General features: G+C 37.1%; 1 protein-coding gene across 2 annotated transcripts; it reads right to left on the bottom strand.

The window, feature by feature from the left end:
• Nucleotides 1–3095: 3095 nt before the first annotated feature.
• tdh (L-threonine dehydrogenase) lies at nt 3096–11602 on the bottom strand. Of its 2 annotated transcripts, none has more exons than XM_051655744.1 (9): nt 11444–11602; nt 9237–9436; nt 7133–7175; nt 6928–6998; nt 6191–6340; nt 5725–5897; nt 5538–5628; nt 4562–4831; nt 3096–4229 (listed from the first exon to the last, which is right to left on the bottom strand). In XM_051655744.1, exons 2-9 carry the CDS (start codon nt 9424–9426, stop codon nt 4090–4092), a joined length of 1128 nt encoding a protein of 375 aa, XP_051511704.1. In that variant the 5' UTR covers nt 9427–9436; nt 11444–11602; the 3' UTR covers nt 3096–4089. The 2 variants fall into 2 exon arrangements, with proteins under 2 accessions (XP_051511704.1, XP_051511705.1); XM_051655745.1 differs by having other exon boundaries at nt 11515–11538.
• Between the last annotated feature and the right edge of the window lie 4724 nt (nt 11603–16326).

The following is a 16326-nucleotide window of genomic DNA, read 5'->3' on the forward strand; positions in this document are numbered from 1 at the left end:
CATTTTTTTCCAGTGTACAATGAAAAAAGGTTGTAACCTGAAATTATTACCTTAACCTCATGAGACCACTGTGTGCATTTTACATTTTCCGTTTTGATTTGTAATTAGTACCACCTAATAATAATAATAATAATAATAATAAATAAATAAAAAATAAATAAATAAATAAAAAAAAAAAAAAATTCTAGAGCAAATAGTTGTCCTAAAAATGTATGTCCACATATGTGGACAGCGGGACGAAATTTTAAATAATACCAAAAGCACAAATAAAAAAAATTATACAAATAAAAATGATTTGACTTGATTTGACTTTTATGTTATAATGTTTTTTCTACTTTGTCAACAAAATCTCAATTTTCTCTCTTTGCACTGTCAAACAAACAAGTGACAGCCAGTGGTCAAGCATTTTACCAATCAGAAATTAGCATGAATTATTCTGATTAATGGCCAGCATCATCCCATCACTGCCAACCATGTTAAAATAACATTATACATTAACAATTCTGAATCTATGTACTGATTACCATTGCCCCATGTCTGCCAAACATGTTGAGTGGTCCAAACATCATCTGCAGCCTGAAACTTACAGAACATTTTGGTTGAATGTTAGAGAGAATGCACTTGGCTGCATAGGAAAGCTATAGGATGCTCCCTTGCTCACTTGCTCCTTATTTAGTGAATGACTTAACCTCCAGTGTGCTGTCTGTCTGCACTGGTCTCAGAACAGTTGGTATGCACCTCATTTTCATCCTAACTCCATATAAAACCTCTGAAAGCAAAATTTTTCAGCTTTTGGATGAACCTATTGATTCTCAGTATGATAATGCACAGTGAATATAGGATTTCCCTCTCATTGAAAAATAGCGCTATTGTTCACTATAGCGTACAGTACACTGTGATTAGCAGTGTGGTGTTTCGCGTTAAATTGCTCAAATTTTAAAAATGCCATATTAGATGAAGCTAGAGACTCTAGTCTTTTGACTCAAACAGGTTTCAATGTAAAAACTTAACAAGGTTTCTTACAAGATATCGTTCTGTTGGCATTTCTCCAAAGACAAACTCCGCTGTGATCAGCACCATGTTATTTTGTCACATGACAAAATGCATTTAAAGTTTAACCCTTCACTGACAGTTTAGATTGTTCTGAACATAGATCAGTTGTTTTAAATAAATGTAAATTATGTGTTGCATATAGCGAAGCCAAAATACAACATCCACACGTGTACACGGGGTCACACAAGGTTAACATCGCCAAAAAGAATTGCAAAAATTAACATTGTTTTCAAACAGTTTTTCAAACATTCCCCTTATATATATTTAAAAAAAAATGGATAGTCCCGCCCCGAACTCATGCCATTGGTTGAGTCAATGTTGTTGTGTTGGGATGGATGGGTCGCTTAAAACAAGAGCAATTTTTATAGCGCCAAAAAAAACAGGGTGCTTACAGTTTTCGAGGAAATCAACCTACGAAGGACTTACTTATAGTTGTCTCTGTAAAATAAGCTGGGATAGAAGAAAATGTTTTAACATTGAAAATGTTACACACTTCAACTTTAAGGAGCTATTCCTACCTGATCTAACCTTTAAAATTAGTTTTGTTAGTGAAACCTAATGTGTTCAGGCTGATTTATTGAGGTTAAATAATATTGTTGTGCTTTGAAAGAATGTTGCTTTGTACAAAGTCCCAAGACATTACATACAGAAATGTCCCACATCACAATGATTTCACATTTGATGTTTAATATGCTTGACTCAAGAGCCATTCACTCATTTTACCCAGTTACTGACACACCATTGTCAAACACTGAGCAATAGCAGAGTTTACAATTGTTATCTTAGGGATATGTTACTACTTGATCTATAAATGACTCTCAGAGGTGTAACCTAATTTGTTAGGTAAATTAAGTCAGATTGAATTATTTTTTTGAGTTGAATAAAACCAATTAACTTAAATGTTTCGACATAAAGCACATTTTTAGGTTATCTCACAAAACATTTTTACAGTGCACATTGAGCAACAGTGCAGACAAACAATGCTATTTGTGTTCACTGATCACACGATTATGTCATACACTGAATAAGGTAGAGTTACATTTGAAAGGGCTTCTCTGTCAGTTAAAATTACCCTCAACTGAAAACTGGCTGGCACATACAAAAACTCTCATATTACAGGTGGCAAAGAGGCTCTTCAGTTCTTTTGCCTGGCACATCCTCCACAAAACCACTGTGTGCAGTGTTTTTTCTTCTTTCTTTTCTTCAGTAGTGCAGTGTTGTAGCTGTAGTGACAAATGGAAATGTTCGAAGAATCTTTCTACAATAAACGGTCTCTGGAAAACTTTTGAAAAGACACATGGGATGCTTTAGTAAATCTGTTTATACAAGTACGCCTGCTAAGTAGCTCACAATCTACATTTAGCTTAGTAGCAGTGCCAAATACTTACATAACTAATATATCAATGTTATTTGGGGCTCATATTTATATTGTGGTGAAAGTAAAGCAAACCTTTTGTCACTTGACCCAGCATTGTACTAACAATAGTATAACCTGCTTTGTACATTTGTAATCTATATAAGAAAATTGAGATTTGCGTTGATGACATCGAGAAATATTTCTGTGGCATGAGTCCAATCATATGCTTAAGGCATTGCTGCATATAAGGCAAAGGCCTCTGAAATTATTCAGGGAGAACTGAGGAAGATTATAGTCTTAAATCAATGCATCATGGACTAAAAACATGGACTAAGTGTCGAGAAAAGCTGTGAACTTCTGAATTAATACACAGGCCTTGTGCAGTCATTATTATTGCTACATGTACTGTGAACAATGAGAGATTGCCATCATAAAGTTAATTACATTGTGCACATAACTTAGAACTCATAGCTTAACATAATGGGCCTGTTATATGACTGTCGGCACTACAGTCAATCAAGTATTCATTATTAAGCATAAATAAGCACAAGGGGAATGAAAGAACTGAAATGTACCCTGTAAATTAATCTAATTGTATAGAAACAGCTCATTCCTGGTTCTTTTAAAAATGTGTGAATTCATCTTTCATCTCCCTCAAGCTTCAAATAAAAGACAACACAAAATATTAGAGATAAAAGCTTTATTGACACAAGTTTTGTGATCATAACAACAAAAAATGTGGATGCAAAGCTTAATTAAAAAATAATTTACATTTATGTTCCTACTCTCCCATTCAAATGGGATAATATATTCCCTGTCAGCAAATGGTTATGGGCAAATGCAAGATTAAAAAAAATGTATGCAGCAATGGTGCCGAGCAAGACCAGACCTTGCAGTAGTTCATTTCATTTGCTTGCAAGCAGACTGAATAAATAGATGGTGCATAAAAGAGGAAAAGCAGCCTAGAGGGACACGATATTCCCTTCTTCCCCTTAGGACTTCCATTTAAGTCCCACCCTGTTTAATACACAGAATGTTTTTGGCTGTTTACTTAAGAATGGGCTTCAGCTTTTGACTTGCTTCCTTTACTGAGGAAACATTGTAACAATTTTTATTACTCGAAGAACTCATCATAAACCAGATGGTCTAAACATGACCACCAACTTTTTGCCACATATCTAAATTGTATTCCTCCAAAATGGTACAGTAAAGTAAATTATTTTAAATAAAACAAAGAAAGAAAATTGGAAATTTTGAAAGCAGAATTTGGAAACATAAGGTTTAAGAGCTGCCACATTCATTTTTTAACTTAAATGTTTGGTTTGTTTTGCCTGGAGACAGACAAAGTAATCCTTTTTCACTAAATGCAACGCACAAGAGGATCAGGTAGGGTTTAAACCCATTCCCTTTAATCTCTTACACTATTCAGCTTTCAAAATACATGTGGATCATTGATAGAAACCCCTCAAAGAGGGAATTCTACCCCAACCAAGAAAAAGAGAGACCCGACCCCTTTTTTATAATCTACAATTATACGTCATCATGTGCTAGACAATAAAGGTCTATACAGACGATACACAGTTGAGCAGGGAAATGACTATTTACAGACCATGGATCTCTCTTCTCTGTAGCTATCATTCTTTTTGATATGTACATATTTTCAACATTCAAGATCAGACTCAGTTGGCTCGGGCGATGCGAGAGTCTGAGCCGATAAAGTTGAGCATTGTCTGGACCAACTCTGGGAGATCGTAGTCATGTTTCCAACCCCAGTCATTGCGTGCATTGGTGTCATCAAAGTTCATGGGCCAACTGTCAGCTATAGAGAAACAAAAACAAGAAATTATCAAAGGTTGTTTTAATTGGCTGTGTTTTGATGAGAGTTGTGAGCCTAAGGTAAGACAAAAGTTAAAAGGTTATTCATCCAAAAATTGAAATTCTGTTAGGGACTGATAGGGCCACAGTCACCATTCACTTTCATTGTAGGGAGAAAAGAAGCAATGAAAGTGAATGATGACTCTAACATTCTGCCTGCAATCTCCTTTTGTGTCTCACGGAAGAAAGGAACAATATGAGGGAACGTAAATGACAGAATGTTCATTTTTGGGTAAACACTCCCTTTAAGCTTAGATGTGTATTGGAAGTTCGTACCGATGGCCTGTCGCACATGATCAATTTCATATGTGACCTGCAGGTCAGGCAGCTGTTTCTGGACCTCCACAGCGAGTTCCTCGGGAGTGAAGCTCATGGCATTGATGTTGTAGGTGCGCATACTGAGCGTTTCACCTGGAGCCTCCATTACCTCCAGAGTGGCCCGCAGACAGTCATCGATGTACATCATGGGCAGCCGAGTGTCTGGCTTTAGGTTGCACTCAAACTTCCCAGTCTTGACGGCATCATGGAAAATTTGCACAGCATAGTCTAGAAAAGCCAAAGAGACAGGCTGTGATGACTCGCTATTATCTTTAGCTTATGTGCTGTTTTTTTTTTGTGTGGATGTCTTATACATCTGTTCAGGGTGAGAAATTAACAGGAGCAAAAATGCCTCCAAAAGTGATTAAAAACATCCCTGAAATTTGAACGTTGGGGGCAAGAAAATGCCACTAATGAATTCCTTTTTTGTAATATTTAATAGATGTCATTATATTCTACAGTATTCTAGGCCTATTCTAATTATACAAATATTGCATAAAATGAACCAATGTTCATTTGATTTTATAGTTAACAGTCAAATCAGATTGACAATTTATTTTAATGAACTGGTTTAATTAAAAGGTTTGAAATAAAAAGATAACACATTGTATGTTTTATATGGTTAGAAAAAGGTGAAAAACCCTGAAAATGGAGCACATTGGTCATCTAGCAGTAAAAAAAAAAAAAAATAAATAATAATTATATTATATTATATTATATTATATATATATATTTTGCAGACTCTCAGGCACACACATGGGTTTAGACCAATGGAGGTGTGGTCCGCATGGCAGGATATCATTGGGGCAGTTTATCAGTACAGCCAAAAATACTCAAAGGAAACAGCATCCCGTTCTGATCATGTGGTAGTTGCATAAATTTGTTTACGTGTGCCAAAAAACACATAGTGCAGCTGGAGCAGGGTCCACTGTACCTGTTGTGCCACCACCGGGCTGAGAGTCAGCAGAGATGATGCCAGGGTACCGCAGACAGCGAAAGTCAAGGCCATAACGGTGGTGGTAGTACTGTAAAATAGGAGGATGGGTGAAGGTTAGTGGTCCCAGATAATCTGAATGGAGGTCAAATTTTGTAGAATGGCAGAAGAGCGACCCATATCATACCTCCCCCATTAGCTCAGCATGGACTTTGGAGACACCATAAATTGTTCGTGGTCTCTGCACACATAGGTCAGGAGTGGGATTCCGAGGTGAAGTTGGTCCAAAAGCACCAATGGTGCTAGGGACAAATAGCCGAAGCCCATGTTCTGCTGCAATGTCAAGGATGTTGTGTAGACCTAAAGAAAAAAATATTGTAAAGGAATATGAACCACTGAATCAGATCTCAGATTATCATTCGTTTATGGCACGTATGACTTTCTGATGTTAGGCAGAATGTTAGGGACCGAAAGCCCCAGTCACTATTCACTGTATGGAAAAAAGATGGGCAGTCAGTCCCTTCTGCCTAAAATCTTCTTTTGTGTGATTCACTTAAGAAAGCCATACAGGTTCTGAACAACATGAGGCTGAGGAAACTATGACAGAATTTACATTTCTGACTTAACTATCACTACGTTTTCAAAAGCCTTACCAGTGATGTTGACTGCGCGTGCCAGTGGTACATTAGCTTCCCCAACAGCACTCAGAAGAGCACTGTAATGCACCAACCAGGTGATCCTGTTATTTACCACAATCTCTCGCAAGTTCTTGTAGTCCAGAATGTCAGAGTAGATAAAGGGGCCTGTGTGAATGTAGTTGAGACGTATTAAATCTTCAAGTCGGTGCTTACGTGATGTCACTTTGCCAAACTACTGTGCCTTGAGTCTATAGTATTAATTCATTTTCCCCATGCAACATTAAATTTCTAAATATTTAAAATGGATAAAAATTACTTAGATTATTAAAATAAATTAATAGTGATATTGTCAACTATTCAATATAACAGTAAACACTGTAAAAATTTAGATGTTACCATATGAAGCACATTTTCAGGTTAACATTTTTTTGTTTTTTTTTTGTTTACACAAGTACAAACTGTTCTAAACTTGATCTAAAATCTTTAAATATGGATATGATAAATTATTTCCAAGCAAATCACTCTCCAAACTACAACTAGCAAACATCAAACAGATATTGATTATATAAATGTAATTAGGCCTGTATTACAAAACGTTATGGCACAAACCACTGGCCAAGATTCAAATATAATAGTAGGTGCCAAACCCATTATTAGAGTGCAAATCCAACCCTATTTCCCTAATTACATTATATATCAAGAAAACATATCAAGAATACAAAGATTCCATTAGAGAAGAATGGGACACTCACCACTGTGAAAGACGTGGCTTGGTGGTTTCCTGATATCCGAGAGGATCACATTGTTTTTTCCAAATCGTCTCCTATGAAACAGGAGGGATGACTTTAAATTACAGTATACACATTCCTCATCAAAAACTCAATATTAAAAATGTAACTCTTGTAAATATACCTACAATACTAAGACTGAACATGCTCATTCATGCAATGTGCTTACCTTAACAGTTTAGCAAGCCCAACCCCCAGTTGCCCAAGGCCACCTTAAAAGAGAGCGAGACAAATGAATGATAAAATATTATAAAACACCCTTAAGCAGTCAGGCTCCACCCTTCCTAGAACTGTTCTAAAAATATGAAGGTAAATCAGTAGCAAAACTCGAGAGCGTCCATATTTGGATTTGAGAACTTGTAAAAATAAATATTTGTACTCAAAAGTTGAAATTTACACTCTCAGCACTGATGTGAAAACGTATCAAATAAAAATCTGAAGTTGAATGTTGCAATCTGCATTCACAGAAAATAATTAAAAGCTTGTTTTGAATTCACAATTGCAGACAAGAAGTTACAAATGTGTAAAATGACATTCACAGAAATACAACTACAGACACAAACTTGCATTACACATTAACTTTTATACTTCAATTCATTTTTGCAGTACAATCACAAATCAGCACTTACAACCTCTCAAATATGGCACTGCAACATTAAATCTTCAAGCCTTGACTTTTGCAACTACTTTTGCGAAAAACCATAGCAAAATTCACTTGTAAATGCTGATGTGAGAATGCAAGAGCAGTTTTTTGCGGGGGAGGGGGCAATGAAGTTGTTTTATTAGTTAATGCCTAGCCAATGAAATGAGACATTTTTGTATGCAACGGCTTCATACCACAGAGCCAGCCCGCACCTTTTTGTTAAGGCAAAGCAGAGCCGGTCATTGCGATGGAAGGATCTAACAATCCGAGGGTACGTTTTTTTTTTAAATAATTAAAATACCCCCACACTTATCAATACGTTTTCCTTCACTGATATACTAATGTATATTATTGATGAAGACCACTTTCCACTCAACAATGTAAAGTTTTACCAGGCATCCAAGTACTGTACAGGTAGTTGTCCATTAGTGTGATGTCTAAATGACAAACATAATTCATTATTTTTTTAGCTGAAGCTAGTTCGCTGATGATGATCAATATTTAAAGAGCACCTATTATGGTTTTTAAACGTGCATAATTTTGTTTTAAAGGTCTCATAATAGATTTACATGCATCCAAGGTCAAAAAACTTTAATTTGCGCATAATTTAAATTGCAGCATTACCTTTTTTCCCCAATGTCAAAAACGACTCGTTCAATGGTCCGTTCTAAAGGATTCATTCTAAACTCCTCCTTTCAGAGAGCCTACTCTGCTCTGATTGGTCAGATGTCCCAGTCTGTCGTGATTGGTCTACCGCTGTGTAGTGTAGTGTTTGAGGGTGGGTCAAAGCTGTTCGCGAGCAGCCAATGAAGAGCAGAGGCGGGTTTTTTGTTACCAAATTACGTAGGTTAGTACAGGAAGTAAGTCTGGAATTACTAACGACTCGTTTCAGGTGTTCAGAATCGGTTCTTTCTTTTGGGAGTCAATAACTCCATTATTGGCAGACTTTTTTACATTCACAAACAGCTATATAACACACTACATGAAAGGTAATATTTGAAAAACCATAATACGTGCTCTTTAAGGAAAAATGTACAGTCAGCCAGTCATTATCTAAAAATAAACCTCATTTATGTGATAATAAAAGACCTCATCCCATTGGGGCCCTGATCACCTTGTCGTGGTTTATTTTAAGATAATGACCGGCCGACTGTACATTTTCCCTTATTTATTGATCATCATTAGTGAACTTGCTTCAGCTAAAAGAATAATGAATGTTGGTTATATATTTGTGGTTGTACTGCGAAAATGAATTAAAGTACAAAAAAGTTAATGTGTTTGTGTCTGTTTGTATTTATGTTAATGTCATTTTACACATTTGTGGCTACTTGTCTGCAACTGTGAATTCAAAACACAAGCTTTTAATTATATTCTGTGAGTGCAGATTGCAACATTCAACTTAAATTTAGAATTGAAATATATTTTTATTTGATACATTTTCACATCAGTGCTGTGAGTGTAAATTTCAACTTACGAGTAGAAATATTTATTGTACAAGTACTCAAATCCAAATATGTAAGTTCTCGAGTTTTGCTACTGATTTACCTTCATATAAAAAACATGCAGAACAACACGTGAGCATTAGGTAAGTCATCACATTTAAACGACAGTACCCAGCTGTTTCTTTTACCTGTGATGAGAACTTTGGGGTGGTCCGTCTCGGAGAAGGACACCGAGTGAAAGCTGGCATCTGACCCAGAGGTGACCTGACGTGGAGAAAAGCTGATGTTGCGTACTGCCACGGCCAGAGGTTGACATCCACATGCGGGTGTCAGCAGGGCCTGCTTCACCACCTTACTCAGAGCTCTGACAACTGGCATACTCAGTTACCTGCAAATACAAAAGGGTAGACAGAGACTGAGACAATATCATCCATGATAGAGGAAATCTGTGATAGCCAAATATACGGCCATGTTACTTTATTGTAATAAATCACAGGTTTCTCCATCAGATTAAAATATGTATAAAGAAATAGTTCACCCAAAAATGAAATCTCGCTCATTTACTCACCCTCATGCTATCCCAGATGTGTATGACTTTTTCTTCAGCAGAACACAAAGATTTTTCAAAGAATATTACAGCTCTGTGGGTCATAACAACTCAAGCACATAAAGGCAGCATAAAAGTAATCTTTAAGACTCCAGTATTTCAATTCATGTCTTCAGAGGCGATCTAATTGGTTTTGAGGACAGACCAAAATTGAACTCCTTTTTCACTGTACATCTTGCCATCATAGTGTTGAAGCACAATCATGATTTCAAACTCAATTACACTTACAAGTGCTTGACACTGCACAGAGCGCTAGGAAGTGTAATCGAGCTTAAAATCATGATCACCAAGTACAATGCTGATGTCAACATTTATAGTGAAAAATAGAGTAAAATTTGTGTCTGTTCTCAAAACCAATTAGATCACTTCTGAAGACATGAATTAAAACACTGGACTCTTATGGATTACTTTTATGCTGCCTGTATGTGCTTTTTGGAGCTTCAAAGTTTTGGTCACCATTCACTTGCATTGTGAGGACCTACAGAGCTGAGATATTCTTCTAAAAATCTTTGTGTTCAGCAGAAGAAATAAAGTCCTACACATCTGGGATGGCATGAGGGTGAGTAATTTCACAGTATAAATGTATCCCTGTAAAAAGGAAGTCGCAGAAACGACATAACCCAAAGAAAGAAAAGTGAGACTCTCAATTGAAAGTTAGTCTATTAAAAAGACGTAACATCTAAACATCTAAAAGCTTAATCTACTCGTTGGATGTTTACATGCTACATCTCGAGTCAAACTTATGTTTCATACTTCAACGTTATTTCCATCTTAAAGTCACACGGGGCTCAAAATAGTCAATTTACGCAGATAGTTCACATGCAAAATACCTTGTGTATAGCCTACATTAGCAGCTGACAAACATATTTGAACATCTTTAAAGAAAAAAAAAAAACACCTAAGTCGCGTTAGAATTAATCCTATCTCTTTAAAATCATAATGTAAACTGAGAAACAAGCACGCTGTCAAACCTGTACTTCTCACCTTTCAGATGAGACTCGAAAGGCACACTGAGTGTAATTTGAGAGTATTTATACTGACCTGCCTTCACCAGCAGCCAATCAGCAGGCGGTATCTGTGCGCGAGGGCTGCTTGGACACCACGCCGAGCACGGTGCCAAGACGCCTAATAAATCATTTAGTAACGACTAATAAAGAGAGTCATTGTGCCATTTTTTTGCGCGAACTGTTCTTTTCGTGTCCCCTGCTTTACTACACAATGACGCTGCCCAAAATCAGACTCCTAATATGAGCCGGCATGAAAGGTCAGCGGGGCTGCTGGAGATTTATGTCAGTTTAAACTGGTTTAGGATACAAAGTGATTTCAATTAGCAGTGATGTGCAACCTTGGCTTCTGGTGGCAGCTTAAATGTGAGCAAACTCACGACTACACACCCTGTGAATGAACACCTCGAAAAGCCGGTCTGTAAGACTATCCGGGTTTTAATATCTTTAAGGAACTAACATATTATACCACATGGGATGGAAGTCTTGCGTTTTCGAGAATTAAGAGACACAACGATGAAGCGGCATCCGAGACAGTCGGCTCTTGTGCTTCATTAGCAACATAACAATCACATGCAACCGAATGCCTCAGGGTAAAATAAGCGGATTGACAGGTATAAAGCGAAAATGATCGATTGATGCTGTAAAATAGGACAATAGACTACCTGAACTTGCGGTTTTAATCGATTTACAGTACAGGCCATAGGAAACTAGAGAACAGATAAGATACCATTGCTAATTGTAATTAAACTTAACGATTTCAATACATTGATTTTCCACTCACCTATCGACTAGAATAAGATGGTAGGAAGGAAAAAAAAAACCGTGATCTTCTGGGCTTGGTGAGTAGCTTACTTTATCTAGTTTTTCCTCACACTGTGGCTTCATTCACTATCTTCCAGTATTGCATCAGCTCTTATAAGAGGCTTTCTAGAGACGCCGGCTGCGCTCTGATTGGCCAGTTCCGGAGGAGAGGTCTTCGCCACGCCCTCTTGACGTCTGTGAAATTGAAACGTGACGACTTGCTTCAGGGTAGCACACGTTCACCCCACAAACCTCCTCACAATAAATGCAGTCAAAGGGACAGTCATATGTTTAATTAACATTAAAGAACAACATACTATGTTAAGTAATAATACAATACTGTTTTTTTTTCCATTAAAGAGGCAAACATGGACCTCAGTGAGACTCCAGCACCTGCTTGTGAGAAACAGATAGGGTTGCCATCCGTCCCGTAAAATACGAGACCGTATTTAAAGATAAAATGATGCTTTTGTCCCGTATTTAAGCTGGTCAGATGGCGTCACGGTGAAATCGTTCCAGATCGCCAATTTAACATTTATATAAGTTGGAAAATTTGCCTACAGTGGGTAAGGGACCGTCTGAAAAGTCCACACATTGTACTAAAACGTGCTAATACTGTGGAGGGTGTGGTAAGGGACCGTCTGAAAAGTCCACAAATGGTGGTAAAACAGTTTTTTTCTATATAAATGTTCAATAAGATCAAACATTGTATGAATACAATCATAAAGACAAGTACAGGTGAAGGAAAAAAATAAACAAATAAAATAAATAAAAATTCTTTAAAAAAATAAAAAATATGTATAAACCATCCAAAATGTATACAGAAGATAAAGAAGACAAATCATCTAAAAAATTAAAATAAATATATTTTAACATATAAATGATGTATTTTTTTTATAAGTCATGGGTCAGAAAAGTTATAATTTTAGCATATAAGAAAGGTTATACAAGTTTTATTAATAACGCATATTTACTCAACACATTTATTGCTAAAACTGTGGAGGATGTGGTTAGGGGCCGTGATTCCCCCTAATGAGCCTAATGAACTTTCACATTAATTCAATAAACGTTAATTAGCTAACATACTAACTAGCTAACCGATTAAATACACACATTTGATGCAAACCTAAGATGGGTTTGAGCTGATTGTAACTGGCCAGCAAAAAGCTTTCAACAAAAAAGCTAGTAGTAGGCCTGTAGCTGCGTCCAAGTATGTATACTTCCCTACTATATCCTCCTGAGACTTGATTTGATTTTTATGTTGCAGTGTTTTTTTTTTTTTTTTTTAATTATTTTTTTTATTTGGCAACAAAATCTCAATTTTCTCTCTTTGCACTGTCAAACAAAAAAGTGATAGCAAGTGCTGAAGCATTTTACCAATCAGAAATTAGCATGAATAATTCTGATTCAAACTAATGGCCAGCATCGTCCAATCAGTGCCAACCATGTTAAAATAAAATGTAGCATTATAAATTCTGAATCTATGTACTGATTACCATTGCACCATGTCTGCCAACCATGTTGAGTGGTCCAAACATCATCTGCAGCCAGAAACTGAACTTTTGGTCAGATGTTAGGAGTGAATGTACTTGGCTGCATAGGAAAGCTATAGGATGCTCCCTTGCTCCCTATTTAGTGAATGACTTAACCTCCAGTGTGCTGTTTGTCTGCACTGGTCTCAGAAAAGTTTGAAATGCACCTTATTTTCATCCTAACTCCATATAAACCTCTGTAAGCAAAATTTTTCAGCTTTTGAATGAATCCAATGCTTTGTAATGTGATAATGCACAGTGAATACAGGATTTCTAAGGGGGAAATAGCCCTATAGTCCACATCAGTGTTCACTGTGTTTTACAGTGTGCCGTTTCACAATAAATCACTCACATTTTTAAAATGGCATATCAGATGAAAATAGAGACTCAAATCTTTTGACTCATATACGTTTCAATGTTAAACTTAATTAGGTTTCTAACCAGATGTAGTTTTGTTGGCATTTCTCCCAAAGACAAACTCCGCTATGATCGGTGCCATGTTGTCAAAAGTTTAACCCTTTACTGACAGCACAGAGTGTCCTGAACTGAGATCAGTTGGCATTAATAAAATTAAACTATGCATAGGTTGGCATATAGCAAAGACAAAACACACAGTCCACAAAGAAAGACATGGGGTCGCACCAGGTTAAAGACCTTATTCATAGTAGCACCATTTTTTTATTTTTGTCGTTAAATAAAATGAGTCTGTGAGGGATAGACTTCATCTCTTAAATGGCACACACGGTATAAAGCTGTATAAAGCTCCTAGATCTCATCTGATTTTCTACATTTCATGTTGTCTGGGGTTTTTTTGGTCTGCTGAATGTCCTTGGAAAGATATTTTGTCAACGTTTTGTCCGCATAACGATACAAAAAAAATTTAAACTGCACTACAGCCCATTGAAGAGACTGTACGTCTATCCCTCACAGTCTCGTTGTCATTCCCGTCAAAAATCAAAGATGGTGCTGCTGTGAATAAGTTCTATAGTATGACAAAAACATTCACACGTGGAATAATTGCCAAAAATTGGTCTCACAGAAAACCCCCGAAATTAGAAAGAAAAGACTCCAATTGTTCATAAATAATATTGTATGTTTATAATCTTATGATAAATAGATTTTTTTTTGTGTCCTGACTTTGTAAGCATGTAATTCTGGTTCTGTTCACTCTATCTCCATCTGAAAAGTCTTATTTTATTCCACTAGATGGCAGCAAGTACTAGAAAAAAGATAATTTACCTTCCATCACAATATGCGGATCTGAAATGTGGGTGGCACTGTAATGCATTTTAGCCCTTACAGATGTGCTTGTCCACAGACATTCAGTCTAATTTTCAGTTCATGCACAACCCCCATTGTTTAATTGAATATCTCGGCCTCTGAGTGGACTAGAAGCTCAAAGTGTCATTAGAAAGCTGAGATCCTCCCTTTTGCGATGATATATAACATTTTATCATCAATAGTCGATAACATACTGTATATTTGCAAAGATTTGTTTAGCCTGCCTTTCCTGCTGGACCGCATATTTTGTTCTGGACATCTAAGATAAAACATTGGATTATTCATACAAGCAAGCTCACATACAAATACAAAGTAGCTCATTTTGTAAAAAGCTGCTTAAGGTAAGAGCAGATATAAAGTTTTTAGATATTTGGGGCTTACAGCAGCAGTGATCGGCGCATGAAAGAGACATTTGTGTTTGATGTCTTACAGAAATCATATTTCATTCTTTTGAAAATCTTTTCAACTGTGGTATTAGAGCAACAAATTCCTGAAAATGAGAGCGTTTTATTTGCTAAATGATTTGTTTATTTAAATACTATTTGAAAGACTTTTATATTCATATTAATATTTCTACCACATTACTACTAGGTGGTGCTTATTTGCAATGCGGATTTTTTCAGGCCTTAGTTTGTTATTTTATGTAACATAAATGCAGAAGTGATGGTTATCTATGAAAAGCCATCAAACGTTACCCCATATACCTGACTTATGTCTACAGAGACTTGAACATTTTAAGCACAAACTGTGCCCCCCACAGAATATGTTCCTTGAGGTAGTTTTTTTTTTTTTTTCACAAAAAACTGACATATAGTTGTAAATGATGATTTTTCACCCTCATTTTCCCTCTGTCTGAAACACTTGGTTTTGGTACTGCTTCTCCTTAAAGACTTGACAGTAAACACCCACTGTTATGATTGGCTCTCTGCTTTTGACTGACTTGCTCTCTCATTGCCATCTCACTCCTCACCGCTTCTAGGCGGGCGGGAAGTGATAAGGTGAACTAGGCGCTAATATGTTGTTGTGGAGGCGTTCAGGGCTGCGTTCCATTTCACTTTTAATATCCACTCACTAACTGCCCTAAGCACTTCCCCTCGGGGGAATCCCCGCCACCATTTTGGAAGTCCGTTCCACTTCGTTAAGTGAGCAAGGGAAGTTTTTACTGACAGACTCTCAACCCCTCAATTTTGACTGAGGGAGCGAGCCTACACTGATGTACGCTTCAGGCAGCTCCATATCCCACAATGCAACTCCACTGTGACTTGACAGCAGATTGCACTTCATAAACCCCACACAACTCTAATGTATCATGGAAGTGAAGTTAGGTCAATTAGGCAATTTAGAAAAGTTATATTGAGATTTAACTGCATAATACTTGTAGTACCTTAAATTATCTGTTTATCACACAGTTATAGCCTATGTACTCATCGTTATGTTAACATTTTCGTTTGTGTAAATCTTGATTAATCCTTTCTAACAATTCATTCTAATGAAAAAAATAAAATAAACATACAAGATTTATACATAAGCCTCTGAAATCAATCTCCAAAAACATTGTTTTCTCAGGTGCAAAAATCACTAAATAATTCCACAAATTGACATCAGCCTTCAACATGCTCCAAGCGATCAAGGGTTAAGGGTGTTCCAGTTAAACCCATTGCACGCCTTCCGCCAGTAGTGGACACTCGCTAGTTCGCTAGTTTGAATCCCAGGGCGTGCTGAGTGACTCCAGCCAGCTCTCCTAAGCAACCAAATTGGCCCGGTTGCTAGGGAGGGTAGAGTCACATGGGGTAACCTCCTTGTGGTCGCTATAATGTGGTTCATTCTCGGTGGGGCGCGTGGTGAGTTGAGCATGGATGCCGCAGTGGATGGCGTGAAGCCTCCACACGTGCTATGTCTCCGTGGCAACGCACTCAACAAGCCACGTGATAAGATGCGCGAGTTGATGGTCTCAGACGCGGAGGCAACTGGGATTCATCCTCCACCACCTGGATTAAGGCAAATCACTACACAACCATGAGGACTTAAATGCGCATTGGGAATTGGGCAT

The sequence above is a fragment of the Myxocyprinus asiaticus genome, chromosome 25 (genome assembly GCF_019703515.2).
Source record: "Myxocyprinus asiaticus isolate MX2 ecotype Aquarium Trade chromosome 25, UBuf_Myxa_2, whole genome shotgun sequence".
Taxonomy (NCBI): Eukaryota; Metazoa; Chordata; class Actinopteri; order Cypriniformes; family Catostomidae; genus Myxocyprinus; species Myxocyprinus asiaticus.